Source organism: Apteryx mantelli, unplaced genomic scaffold, assembly GCF_036417845.1.
Source record: "Apteryx mantelli isolate bAptMan1 unplaced genomic scaffold, bAptMan1.hap1 HAP1_SCAFFOLD_129, whole genome shotgun sequence".
NCBI classification, from domain to species: Eukaryota; Metazoa; Chordata; class Aves; order Apterygiformes; family Apterygidae; genus Apteryx; species Apteryx mantelli.
The window spans coordinates 217,211-230,386 of record NW_027118484.1 but is presented as its reverse complement, the minus strand read 5'-3'; the positions used below and the strand labels follow the sequence as shown (position 1 = coordinate 230,386).

Genomic DNA, 13,176 nt, shown 5'->3' with positions numbered 1-13,176 from the left:
CTTTCAATATTCGGATACTTCACTGAGTCCTCTGCGCCACGGGCTGGGACGAGGTCTGGTGTTGTGGCTGCGATACTGAACTCCGGAGGTGAGCTCTGTCTGTCTGTCAGCAGAGCGAAAAGCTCTGGGAGGAGCTCCTGAGTTGAAGGGGGAAAGCGTCCAGAAGGAGAACTGCCCAGGAGACGGCAAGGTTAGAGAGCGATGTGTAGTCCAGCAGTATCTCTTGTATTTTGCTGTATTGTCCTGGCAAAGACGTGGTTAAAGTTTCGTTCAATCAGCAGCCTGTTTCTGGCTTCCCTTGAGACAGTGGCAAAGTTCTGAACAGTTTAACTATGCCTGGTAGTACTTGCCAAGAACATTTTATATTCAGTCTCTGCTTTTTGTGGCAACTCGGGGATGAGCTGCTGAGGAAGAAAAATCGAGAGAGAAAGCAAAAGTAAATTCTGTTTTAAAATAGATGCCTGGGCCATGGTTGTGTATTATGGTTCCAGGTATGCTTGAACAAATAAGTGAGAACTATGTAAATGGCAATAAATAAATAAATAAATAAATTTTTTGGGTATAAGAAACAATGAGGGGGGAAGTATCTTGCTGGATGATGAAGAGTTTTCATGCTGTGCAGATTCTTCTATAAATGAAGAATCAGATGTTTCAAATCATACTTAGGTGGTGGTTGTTTTCACAGGTTGTTTTTTGACCTCTTGTAGCATGCTTCTAATTTTATAATTCATGTTTATTAACATTTTGAAGTATAGAGGTCATTTTTTATGAAGTAGCACTTCTACCCTCAGCTGTTGTTTATCCTTTGTGTTTGTTTTTCCTGATGCCACATCAGTTGCCATGGAAACAAAAGCAGAACTCGGGAACCAGCAGTCAGCCACTGAAGTTGAAAGGATCCTGGCTGTTTGACCTGTTTCTCCTTGTCTTTCCATGGAAACAGAGGTTTCAGAGGGGAGGGAAAAGGTAAATACTTGCACTACTGTGACTTTTACTTACCTTTTTGTGGCTCGTCTTACTTGGAAAAGAAAGTGCTTGAGAATGGGGTTTTCATTATGGATTTCAGGAAAGGGGCTGTGAGTACTCACATTACGGTGCCGGTTAGTAGAAAATAATGTTGAAAAGCTTCTGAAGTTTGCATGATACTTTTGGATTTGGGAAGTAATTTTATGATTCGATACTTGATTTCTGTCTTAAAACATTGTGTACTCTGCCATTAAATCCTAAAAATAAACATTCTAGTTTAGAGTACATTGTATGTCTCTACATAAATGCCTTTCAGTCACTGATTTATTAAACTGTGGTTAGATGCAAGTAAAATTCAATTCAGACTGAATTGCACAGGTGTCTAACCAAAAAGATAATGACTTCAGCCAAATGAAACAGTGACATGCCATTAAAACAATTCCTCTTGAAACTTTGGCTGCAGAAACATTTGGACTGTGGACTGGATTTCTCTAGGTGTAAACTGTTAAATCAGTCCTAGACTAATTTTACTGATTCCTAGAGCACTGAGTACGTTGTTCATTGCTCTGTTCTATAACCTCACCTAGGTAAAAGTTGGCACAGGACATATATCCAGCATCAGGAAGTGAACAGTGAATTTTTGCTATTTCTTTCCTACTGCGTTTTGCTCTGGTATTTCCTTTTGTAGTCTTGAAAAACTGTGTCCAGGTACCATTATTTTTGAGTACCTTTTTTGACATACAACAAATCCAAAACAAGACAGTTATTTCATCAGCAAATAGTATTGATGAACTCTCATGCAGATTACTGCTTAAAGAAATACACAACTGAAATCATGACTTAATATCTGGAAAGAAGCTACATCAGTTGAATTCCATTTCTAAAATTAATTTAAGGATGTTACTTTGACAGATAGCCCTACTTTTTCTGTATGCATCACGTACAGTATAACACTGGGGTAAGTTTGTGATTTTCAAAATAAACTTGGCAGACAAATACATTGCTTTATGTAAACAAGAAAATGCAGAAGCATGGCAATATTTTAGAGCTGTGGGTTGAAATGGAAACATAAATATGAAGAAGCTTTCTTCAGTCAAAACTCTTCACTCATTTTTGCAAACCTAAGGCTTCACTTAAAAAAACCCATTTTTTTGAGTTTAAGAAAAGTCTTGAAACTCTAGGTGCTTTCCTGTGATGCGTGCTGTATTTGAGTACTTATCATTGTAGTGTTTGAATGTTTTTCTTTACCAACCAGAGCTGATCCTTCCTCAACTTCAGAATATTTATTTTAAGCTTGGCTAGCATGTAGTGTTTATATGTGAGTATATATAAATACTTAGGTATTTGGATCACAAAACTTCAAACAGCTAGTTTATCTGTGTGCATAATGTATAATACAGCTGTCTAAAATACAACAATTTATGTATTTGAGGTAGAAATTAAAGCATATTTTAGAAAAATAAGAAAACACACTTCTGTACCTACTTTCTGCATCTTAAATTTGGAATTCTGAATTTGCCTTATAAGAGTTACCATCTGAAAAAATGTGAGAAGTGCTGGAATGAAATATTTTAAGAGGAAGAGAACTCTGAGTAAGATATTGCAGCACGTTGTTGTAGTTCTGTGTAAATATGAATTTTTATTTTTAAGTCCAAGATGCTGTTTTTTAAATATTAGGATCTTAGTTTTTTTTTTTTTTTTTAACTTTTAGAAAAGGTCTTCAAACAACATTTTAGGAATAGTCATAATCTGAAACTACTAGTGAAAATGTATAAATGCATAAAGAGGGTCTTGGTTCTTTAGGGCTTTAATGTTCTTTCATTTCATTGGGAAGTAATTCTGGTAGTGTAAATCAGTAAACCAAACTGTTACCTGGAAAGTACTGGTTTGTTATGAGTTACATGTCAAGATCAAAAAAAAAAAGTAGGAGTCAACTTAAGGACTGTGTGGTTGACGCTATATTAATAGAAATGAAAAAAGTCCTATCCCAAAGATTTCACAGGACGTTGCAAGTATGTTGCAGTTAAATTGAGTGGAATGTGTTTGGTTGGGGTATTAAATAAAATGTGTTGAAGCTGCTTACTTCCTGTGGGGCTTAGAGTAGCTGAAGTGTGGAATAGTTTTCGCATCTGGCTTAGAGAAGGCCTGTTGGAGCTTGCGTGTGAAAAGACTAAAAAAGACCACTTGCGATATATGGTTCTCAACCTATTTCTTTCTGGATCATCCGTGGAAGGATAAGATTAAAAACACATCAGAAGCTAGTGTAAACATTTTACTTTTTTTTTTTTTTTGTCTTTGTTATTGACTGAACCAGATAACATATCAATGCTGTCACCATAAACCGCAGGAAATGCAGCTTTTAAAATAAAAATATTTCAGAACGGCTCTGGCTGTTACAATACTCTTTAATAGCAAATAACATTATTTTTAATCACAGAAGTCTGAGTGTATTAGTTATCAAAAATAGGGTTAACTGTTAGGTTGGTTATTCTGTACCTTGATATATATACTGTGTTTAACTTTCATTACAAGAATATGAGCAATAGAAATATTATGTATTTGAAAGATTGTCTATGTGATAGGTAGTTCACTCTAAAAGTCTTGAAATACAGTTTGTTCTGATGCAACAAGGCTTTTTTTTAATTTCCTTTTCTTGAAAGGTATGTTGTATGGCTTCAATATCACAATGATTTTTTAAAAGAAACTCTTTGGATCTTAGTTACTTAAGAAGGTATCTAATTTTAGTTAAGCTAATTTAAGCACTTAATTGAAGTTTACTCATGAAATTAATTTTTCTCTAGCGCATATATATTGTGAAAATTAAGGCTTCCAGTTCATCAGATACACTTAATTTCTGAATGGAATGTATAAATTGAAGTGAAACTGATCTGTTGCAGAGCACAAACTAAGACAAATACATGATCTTAATGATTCCGCATTGGTTGTATACCTTGAATCAGCAGAAAGGTATGCATTTATTCTCAAATCATGTACAGTAAATTGGATAAAGTTGCTTGTTTAGTTGTTGCTCATATGCCTTAATTTGGGGCCTGCATCTGCTGGGAGGAAATTTAAGCAGTATATGGATCTTGTGTGACCCTACTACACGAAGATAAATTTTACTTTTAAATGTAGGGCAAGTACGCTAACCCAGATATAGTTAGATTAATTCAATACATCTTAATCCTGAAGAGATTTAAGTATGTGCCTAACTTCACATATAGGTGAAGACCTACTGACACTTCAGGAGCTAATTATGTAGAACTATTTTGCAGAATCTTGGCCTTAAATTGGTCAGTAATGAAACTCTTTTCATAACTTCAGTAGTAACATTAATGTTATTTTAATAACTGAAGTCATGTGTGCTTTTTTTTGTCTTTTAAACGTAATAGTGGAGATTTTTTCTTGACAAAAACTGTTCTACCAGATTTCAACAGTCTTCTCATTACGTGTTTTTTTCTTTCCCATGAAAAATCTTTTACTCTACTTTCACTGAATCATTGTAGTCAGAAAAATTCTTTTCAGATTTCATAGTTTTTTTTTTCTTTTATTAGGTGGAAACCAAATTTGAACTTTTTTTAACATAACCCCTTTTTTCCCCAGAAAATTGCCAGTGAAGGCAGGAAACCAGCATAAGTGTCTGCTAATCCAGCATGTATGTGTATTAAGCATGTGTATTAAGTATTTTATACTTAAGAGTTTGTCTTTGATGCATATACAGTATTCACATTGTGGTCCTCAATGATGTGAGGTACAGTCCCAATTAAAAAGCTACCTGTGATACATGTAATTAGCCATTAACACTTTGGAATACTGATTTTTCCAGATAGTATATGTTTTTGAAAATCCTTGAATAGTTACCGCCTTGGGTCCAGAGCCTCATTAGCCTAAAAGTGTAGATTAACTTGTGTTTACACACTTTGTTTTATAAACAGAAATTGAACTCAAATGCTTTTTGTGAAACTGCACATATAATTTCTGATAAAACCCAGCTACTTCTATAATGTTTCTGGCTGCTACTAATTATGCAGGAGGTTCTTTTGATGGCTTTTAACCCTCTTTCTTTTAGTTATGTTGATGTAATTTTTCTAGCACATTCAAAACTTTATGACTGCACTGGCTGTTCACCTGTTTGCCCATGTGCCTGTCCATTCCATACAGTAACCTTGGGAATTCATTTTCAGCCATGATTGAAAGTAGGCTGGAAGTTCAAAGACAAGTTCCTATGGTTTTTGTGAAAATCGATAACTGTGTTGAATAATAGGCAGGTTTTGTATTACTTTCCCATTTCCCCCTGCTCTGGCAGTTGTCTGATCCATCAGCATGAGTGCACTGCTCAGCAAAACCACATACGTATAGCCCCACTCCCATCACTGTCCTTTTCAAGTGGAGCCCTCTTTCTTGGAGAGGGAGGATCTGGGTTATGGCAGTAGGAAAATATGAAGGACCATCATAGGAAATGTTTGCTTATTGGAGAACTGGATTCTGCCACACCAAAAGTAGCATACGCATAAGAATACCTGCACTAACTGTTGATTTGTTGTCTGTGGCTTTAGCATTATACCTCTTCCATGTGCTCTATGTATAATAGAGAATGTGAATGATGGATACTAAAGCTTACCTTTTGGATCAAAATTATTTGGTTCCTTTTCCACAATAAACTTAATTTGGTATGATTAAATTACAAAATGTGGTGCACTGTCTTAAATAACATTACTAATAAAATGCTAGTTACATATACAATTACAAGCAATATGCAATCAAACTTTTCTGTTGGTGAATATCTCTTAAAATCATTGCTAAATGCTAGGTATTTCTTACTGAGTGCCGTAGTTAGGCTAAATTAAGCCATACTAATTTATTGTTACTTTTTCACTCCAGTAGTATATGAAAAACAAATATTTGCATTGATACGTGAAATGCAAACCTGGCTTTATGAAATGCAAAAACATAATACATAGTTTTCCAGAGCTTTCAGTTTAGTTGAGGATTTTCCAGAACTGAAATCTGTATGCTTAAGACTGTCCTGTAAAACTGACTGTGTGCATGGTTACCATATGGTCAGCTGATTGCAGTTGCATTAATAAAAGTAGGATTTTTCATTTTAATTGGTCAAACTTGTAATGAAAACCATGGCATTTTAAAAAGTATGTTCATAGCTATTTTCAACACAAGCAAAGGGTTTTAAAAAATATTTTGGACTGGATTTCAATGATGTAATAGATCGTACTGGATTCACGTCCATGTTTTGTACTGTAAACCAGATTTGCAAGATTTGAAACCTGTTAGTAAGATATGAAAAAGCCTGCATTAATGGCTGCTGTATTGTTGTGTACATTGGTTTCAAGCATGTGGCAATAACCAACTTCTGCTGATGTTGGGACAAAAGCCATCATAACATTGCTGAAAACAAGTTTCAGTTTATTTTCAGTCAACTCACAGAAGTTAAGGTGCCATTAGACCAATCTAAATTAAACTAATTTTGAACAGAACAATTCTGAAAACGTAGGACACTAATTTTTGCAGGACATAAACGGAAACTCTGATGTTTTGTATAACCACAGTCCTTTAAATTATATTTTTGTTTACGGAATGTGTTCCCTGTAACAGACACTGAAATCAACATAAATAACATCTTTTAAAGAGTGATTTCTCAACATGATTCATTTTTCAACTTTCCTGTTGCCCTTTAGAAACAGTCCATAGATTGCTAGGGGTCTGTTGATCACAAGCTGAAAGCAAGTGTTTTAAGCTTTTAAAAGAAAGTAAATCTTAACCATTTTTCCTTCTAAATATAAGGTAATTTGTTGTTATGAAATTATTCCAGACTTGATTATTTTTCCATGGCTACAGTTTTTGTATCTGAGATCTTCAGATATTAATTGATGCTTAGGGTGAGATTTCAGAAATGCTAAGTATTGCTGTTGACAGTAGTGCTTTAAAAGTGCTTTTGGTTTCATTAGTAGCAGAATTGATTGGTGTTAAGCAGTGATGTAAGTCTCATCCTTTAGCTCAAGCTCCAGCCTAAAGAAGTGAAAAGACAAGGGTATTACAATAAGAAACGCTCGATGTCTTAGGACTTCAGCTGGCTTCTGGCCTCTTGCCCCATTATGTTCTGCAGTGGTCCCTTCCATTCAGGATTTAGTGCTTTCTGTTTACAGTTTTCTCTTTCAGTCACTGGACAACTCTCTTTTACAGCTCATAGGTTATCTGGTCAGCCTTTGTCTTAGTGGAAACCTGAGTCAAAACTGTGTTCTTACTCCAAACCTGAACTCTTACAGACCAGAAAAAAATGCGCTTGCATGTACATTTTTGCCCCCAAAGAGTAGGGAAACAGAAGGAAAATCGTTATACTCCTCTGAAACGAAGTTGTAGATTATATTAATATGTCGTCACTGATAAAACAGCAAGCCTGCGGACAACCCAAGCTGTCATTTGCTTATCTCCACAATCAGAGGCTTATAGTCAGGCCATTTCTGTTGTTCATGATGATGCTGGGATGATGGATTTAATATTTATGAACAGTATGAAGTAAAATTTTATCGGTATCACTAGTTATTTATTTTTAGACTTTATTTTGTGAATATAATTCACCTCTGTTTACTGCCGTACCAAGGAGACAGTACAGTTGTATGGTATGTGGCCAAGACTTGCATCATTGCTTACGTCATCAAGAACTGGCTCCTAGGAAAGGAGAAGCAGGATACAAAAATAAGCTTTGGCCATCCTGGCAGCTGAGACCATCGCTCCTGACAAATTCTCAAGTTCTTTTGGCTGCTAAGAGATGAAATGCTTAACTTACTTTACACTTCCAACTTGCAGAGATGTCTTGTACTTTACTGGTTTGGTACCACAGCATTGTCAATGCTTTTTGTTTAATGCTACTGTGGGACAAAACTTTTCAGTAGAATGGGGAAACATCTGTATGCAGTTACTACTACTTTGAACTGGTTATTATCATAATTCTTTAGGCCACAGGAAAATCATCACTCTACCTGAAATACAGCTAAAGATGTACTGAAGGACAGAAGTGAATTCATCAGAATAGTGTCACTGTTTTATTTTTAGGATGCTTTAGTGAATGTCTTTAAACTACTTTTGCATCATATTGACACTAAGAAAGCATGCAAATTTGTAAGTTTTGGTTAATCCAGCAGAGTATTGAAATGGTCTTGAAGTGATGTGTTCTAAAATTCTGATATCTTTAAAGTTTCATCAGAACAAGATGCGTGAGGATTAAAATCCAGTTCACCCAATGGATGATCTTTTGTAAGACAACTTTTTATTGATCTATTATTTCTTAGTTTTTATTGTATTTTGCAGGTAACAGGATAGTTATGCATAATGTCCTGAGAAAGGAGGACTTCATAAAAGTGTGTCTAAAGAAAATTGACAAAGATGGAAAGCACAGAATGTCTTTCCCTGTCTTGCAGTTTATATTGTGTTATGAGAGAACATCAACACAGATGGTCTCTCAGTAACTTAGCGATAAACATTTGAGTGTTCGGCATAAGTGAAACCTGAACATTATAAGGTAAAGACATAGATTCTTTTGGTTGACCTTTCTAGGATAAAATATGTTGTTAGTTGACATAATGCAGCTAAAGGCAAGAAAGTTGTGTGTTCTTTTAAGTTACTCAGGTAAAGTTAAATGGAAATAGTTTTCTGTTTTGGGGGAAAAACAAAGGAGCTAATTCTAATAAAGAATTTTTTTCTCTAAAATAGAGAAATAACCCTTCTCCCTCTTCCCCCTATTTTTTTGATAATGGAGGATTTGGTGGTTTTAAATACATGCAGTAATTCATCAGAGACAGAAGTAGAAAACTGACTGCAAGGCTCATAATAAAATAACTATCAAGTCCAGCTGAGATAGAAACGGAAATGTTTTATAAATCACTTGTACCTGCTTTTTCCTTAAGCAGGCATTATACAGTCACAGTATAAGTGACACTGTTGGCATAAATTGTCTTCTCTTTGAGGAAAGGAAAATATTTTCCTCTTATTGGGAAGATAGTTGTTGCACATCTGCCAGTACTCCTGTAGTGCGAGACCCATTCGTTTGACTCCTACCTCATGTGCCTGCTTATCTGCCTTCTCAGTGCCTCTATTTCACATGCTAGCAGGGAGTGAAGTAACTTCTGTTCCAGGATTTTGTGCAGTAGACTCAGCTGGAGGGTCTCCTTTGCTGCTTGGCTTCAGGAAAGTTAATTTCTTCTGTGAGGGCTCTGTGTTCGGGAAAGTCCTATGGAACAGACCCAAGCGGTTTTTCTCAGGTCACGTATCTGACACCTGTGCTTCGTATGTGATTTGCTAAATCGGCTATGTCATATGGCTCATGTCACGTATCTCGGGAGTTGAGGACTGAACAAGTAAAGATGTCTATTTGTACTATTATCTTTCTATGATACAGATTTTTATATTACCGTTGATATGTTTATTTGTACATTGACCCATTAAAACGTTTTATTGTTCACATAGCGTAACACGATACTTTCAGGGCACTTTCTAAATCTAATAAAATGCGTTGTCTAGTTTCATTTTTGATCATTGTAATTCTATCTTTTAATTATCAGTCTCCAGTTCTCAATATATGATTCCTCCAGGATTTAAAGCCTGCAGTGATTTTGAAAATTATGCAAGTTTCTGTTTAGAATTACCTGTGTTCCTTGTCATGCTGATGTTAGTTTAAAAACTTCAGTGCCTTTTTTGGTGAGGCAGTAAACTTCAGAAACAAATTAAAGAAGTTGCATTCCGCCCATAATAACAAAACACATTTTTACATCTGTTGAAGGCAGTATTACTTTTTTAAACAGCCAACACTATGCATGTTTTAACTGTGAAATGTACAGTATGATCCATTATCTTGTAACGTCCAGTTTGCAATTAGTAAGATTTATGTCCCAGTAGAATTGCAGCGGAGATGTAAAACTTTATTATAAGTTTCTGTTACAGGATTTGATATTTTAAATCAAATATTTTACTAAGCCCCTTTAAGCTATAATGAAGATGCAATATATCAATCACAAATGGTGTATTTTATTATCACAATTTCTTCGTATTCTGACATTTTTCTTATGTATTTGCTGTTATTTAGCTTATACTACTAGGTATTTGTTAATGGCAACTCCCAGCACAAGGCTATGTTACACAGATTTGAAGGTGCGTTTCTTCTGTAAGAGTGTAAAACCAGTGGACTACTTGGTTTCCAAGGGCAGAATTGTAGAGTGTATATATTGTGACATATGGAAGAGAGAATGTGATATTGCCATCTAAGGACTGCAGTATGTAGAAGAAGTGTTGCCCTCAGTTATGTGTAGTATGAGTGATGTCACTTGTTTTGTGGATAGATGGAAATGGACAAACCTGATGAGCAGAATATTCCAGTGTCTCAGAGTTATGCCTTTGTGCTTAAAGAAGATACTATTATTTTGGAAGAGGTTGGAAGAGGGTGCATTAGAATTATAAAATGCTGTTTGTGTTCCTTAATGCGTGTTTGTATGCAAAAACCATCTATGCTTGATATTTCAGGTCTGCCTATAAAATATGTACTGATATGTATTACATCTATTATCTATTTTTTTCTGAAAATACTTTTGTGCTTGGGTTGTCATAGTCCTCTGCCAGAGAAACTTTTGAATATATTGCACATTGATAATTTTTTCAAGGTTTTATCTATGGCTTCTGTCTTTGAGCTTTGTTTGTGAAAATATGTTATGTGCTTCCTGCTTCAGGTCATGTAATTTCTTGTGTATTTCATCTGAACAATTTTGTTTTACATGTATCACACATCAAGAGAATATAGCTAAAAGTAACTGTGAGGTGCCTGTGTTCCTTCCTCACAAATACTATCTTTGCATTAGGTCTGGATTAACTCCTCAGTTGTTCAGTGTTACATAATATGGGTGTCTTTTTTCTCTCCCAGGACATCTCAGGCCCTAAGCGGCAGGTGATTGTACATGCATTCGATGAGATGTTTCTTAGTGTTTCAGAAATCCAGGTGTATGTGCATTTCTTTTTAACAAGAGATCTAATTTTGCAAGTTGGATTAATTGGTTTGCTAACAGGGAGGGAATATTTTTGTTTGTTTTTTGTCATGGATGTGAAAATAGGGAGAGACAGAAACTGATGTAAAAGAGGTTTAAATGTAGCTATATTTGATAAACAATTAATTTCCAATTTCATTTGGTTAAACAGGTGCTTTACCTGGTAGCTGATAAGTGCTTTCATTTGAGAAGATATAGGCTGTTTCTGTTCATCACATAAAGGGGAGCCCAGATTTCAAATTTTAGCGATCAAGCTACTTTATTAAGGAGCTGAGAATAAGATATTTACATGGAAAGAAGCAGCTTCTCGGTACAGTTTTTAGACTATGACTCTGTGATATTGGCTTGTGTACCTGATACATTTTATTCCTAATGAAGTTGTATTTCTGACACATCATCTAACCCCGCGTATCATGAGATTTCAGTGTTTGGAGACTTCAGAAAATGTTACTTCTAAAAATACTGAGTTTGATGATGTCACAGCTTTGGGGTGGCTGTGATGCTAAACACATTTCTAATATAAAGATAGTGCTATCAGTGGTGAGAATTTGCAAAATTTGAAAGAGCTTCAAGCTTTCCCTAGTTACCAGTTTTAATACCTATACTTATAACCATGCAAAGAATTGTCACTTCTTTCCTGTGCTTGGTTTTTTTCCCCCTTTTCACTTAGACTCCATTTTTGTTTATTCCAGTTTTGTAATCTAATTTATTTACTCTCTCTCAAAAAAACCCACCTCCAACTCCCCAAATTTAAAATGGCCTTTCTTCTCTTATTCTCTGATTATCCCCCCCCCGCTTTTTCATACTTGTTTTTTCTTTTCCCCAACTCCCATTTGTATCTGTTGTGTGATAATTATTTTTTAAATGCTGTGCGTGTTTCTCCGAGTCGTGCAAAATGCAGTGAAGTTTGGTCTGCGGCTGGGGTTTATGACTGCTACTGCAATATGCAGAACAATTTTGCCGCCTTTTTGCCAGGCCAGGGAGCCCACGTGAGTGCTACGGTTGTTCTTGCTGGTCCCTGCATGTTTGCTAGAGATGTCCAGATCCTGGAACAAATATGCAGTCCCAAGATAGTCGTCAGTTTTTAAACAGAGGATGAAAACAAAGTCCCTCTTAAGCAATAATACTCGGGCTTTGTCTTGCTTTTTACTTCAAAACAGACGTTAAAATAAGAAGTAAATGGCACCTGTTTGACATTAAACAGAAACTGTATTCTTTTTACATTATTCTTTTATCTTTCATTGATGGCGATGGCAGGAAGAGGAGCAGTGTTGTATTTCTACTGACAGTGTTCCTTCCCTCAGTGCGTGCTGGCACGGCACGGCACGGCATGGCACGGCCGACTTGTTAACCCGCGTGTCCCCACCAGTTAGAGAATGGCTGTGACAGCGCTGCTCTTGTCTGTCAAACGTGCAGAAGCGAAGCACAGGGGAGGCCGTACGGAGCAGCTGACATTTCTTTTGCTCGTAAGTGTGCTTGCTAATCCCCGTATGTGCTGAGTCAGAGAGAAATTCTGTCATGTCTCTGGAATGTGGGAGTTGATGAAAACTAATTCAGTGATGTAAAAAGCCTTTCAGCATTTTTAGAGAAGCTTTGCTGAAAGATCATTTTCACAAGTCTTGAATCCTGATCAAAATATCTAATCATGATGTAGACCACCTTGTCATTGCTGACATCATTACTTTCATCCATCATAACAGTGAAAGGTCCTGATCTGGAAAGGTTTGTGGCCTAACAGGGGCTGATGTGCTGACAGAGCTCTGAACTACACCGCTTTTGTTCTTCTGAAGGGATTTTTTTTTTTTTTTTTTTTTTTTGCTGAGTCTAGGAACATCATTTTGTCAACCTGCATGAAATAGTCAGCAATGTGAATAGTAAAAAAAAAAAAAAAGAAAAAGAAAAAGAAAACAACCCTCAATATTCCTAAATTTTTCTCTGGCTGATTGTTGAGCTAGATATAATTTCAGTGAGAAGATAATGATGCTACACAGCTACCATGTTTTGCAGACACTGGGTGTTTTCTATGGTGGTTGTTCCCAGAACTGCCAGTGTAAATACTCTGTAATTTCACAAACACACATTAGATGTGTAGGCTCAAATCACTTAGTTAAGCTTTTTTGACCTATTGCATTGGAAGCCAAATAAACACAAAAATGGACACAGTCCATTC

General features: G+C 35.9%; 1 protein-coding gene across 1 annotated transcript in view; it reads left to right on the top strand.

Annotated features, from left to right (window-relative positions):
- Window positions 1-887: 887 nt before the first annotated feature.
- Window positions 888-13,176, top strand: part of BAZ2B (bromodomain adjacent to zinc finger domain 2B) — a 158,347-nt gene continuing 146,058 nt past the window's right edge. The window contains exon 1 of the mRNA XM_067316811.1: window positions 888-963. Within this exon, the coding sequence (XP_067172912.1) occupies window positions 931-963 (33 nt within the window). The 5' untranslated portion in view covers window positions 888-930. The remainder of the gene's footprint in view (window positions 964-13,176) is intronic.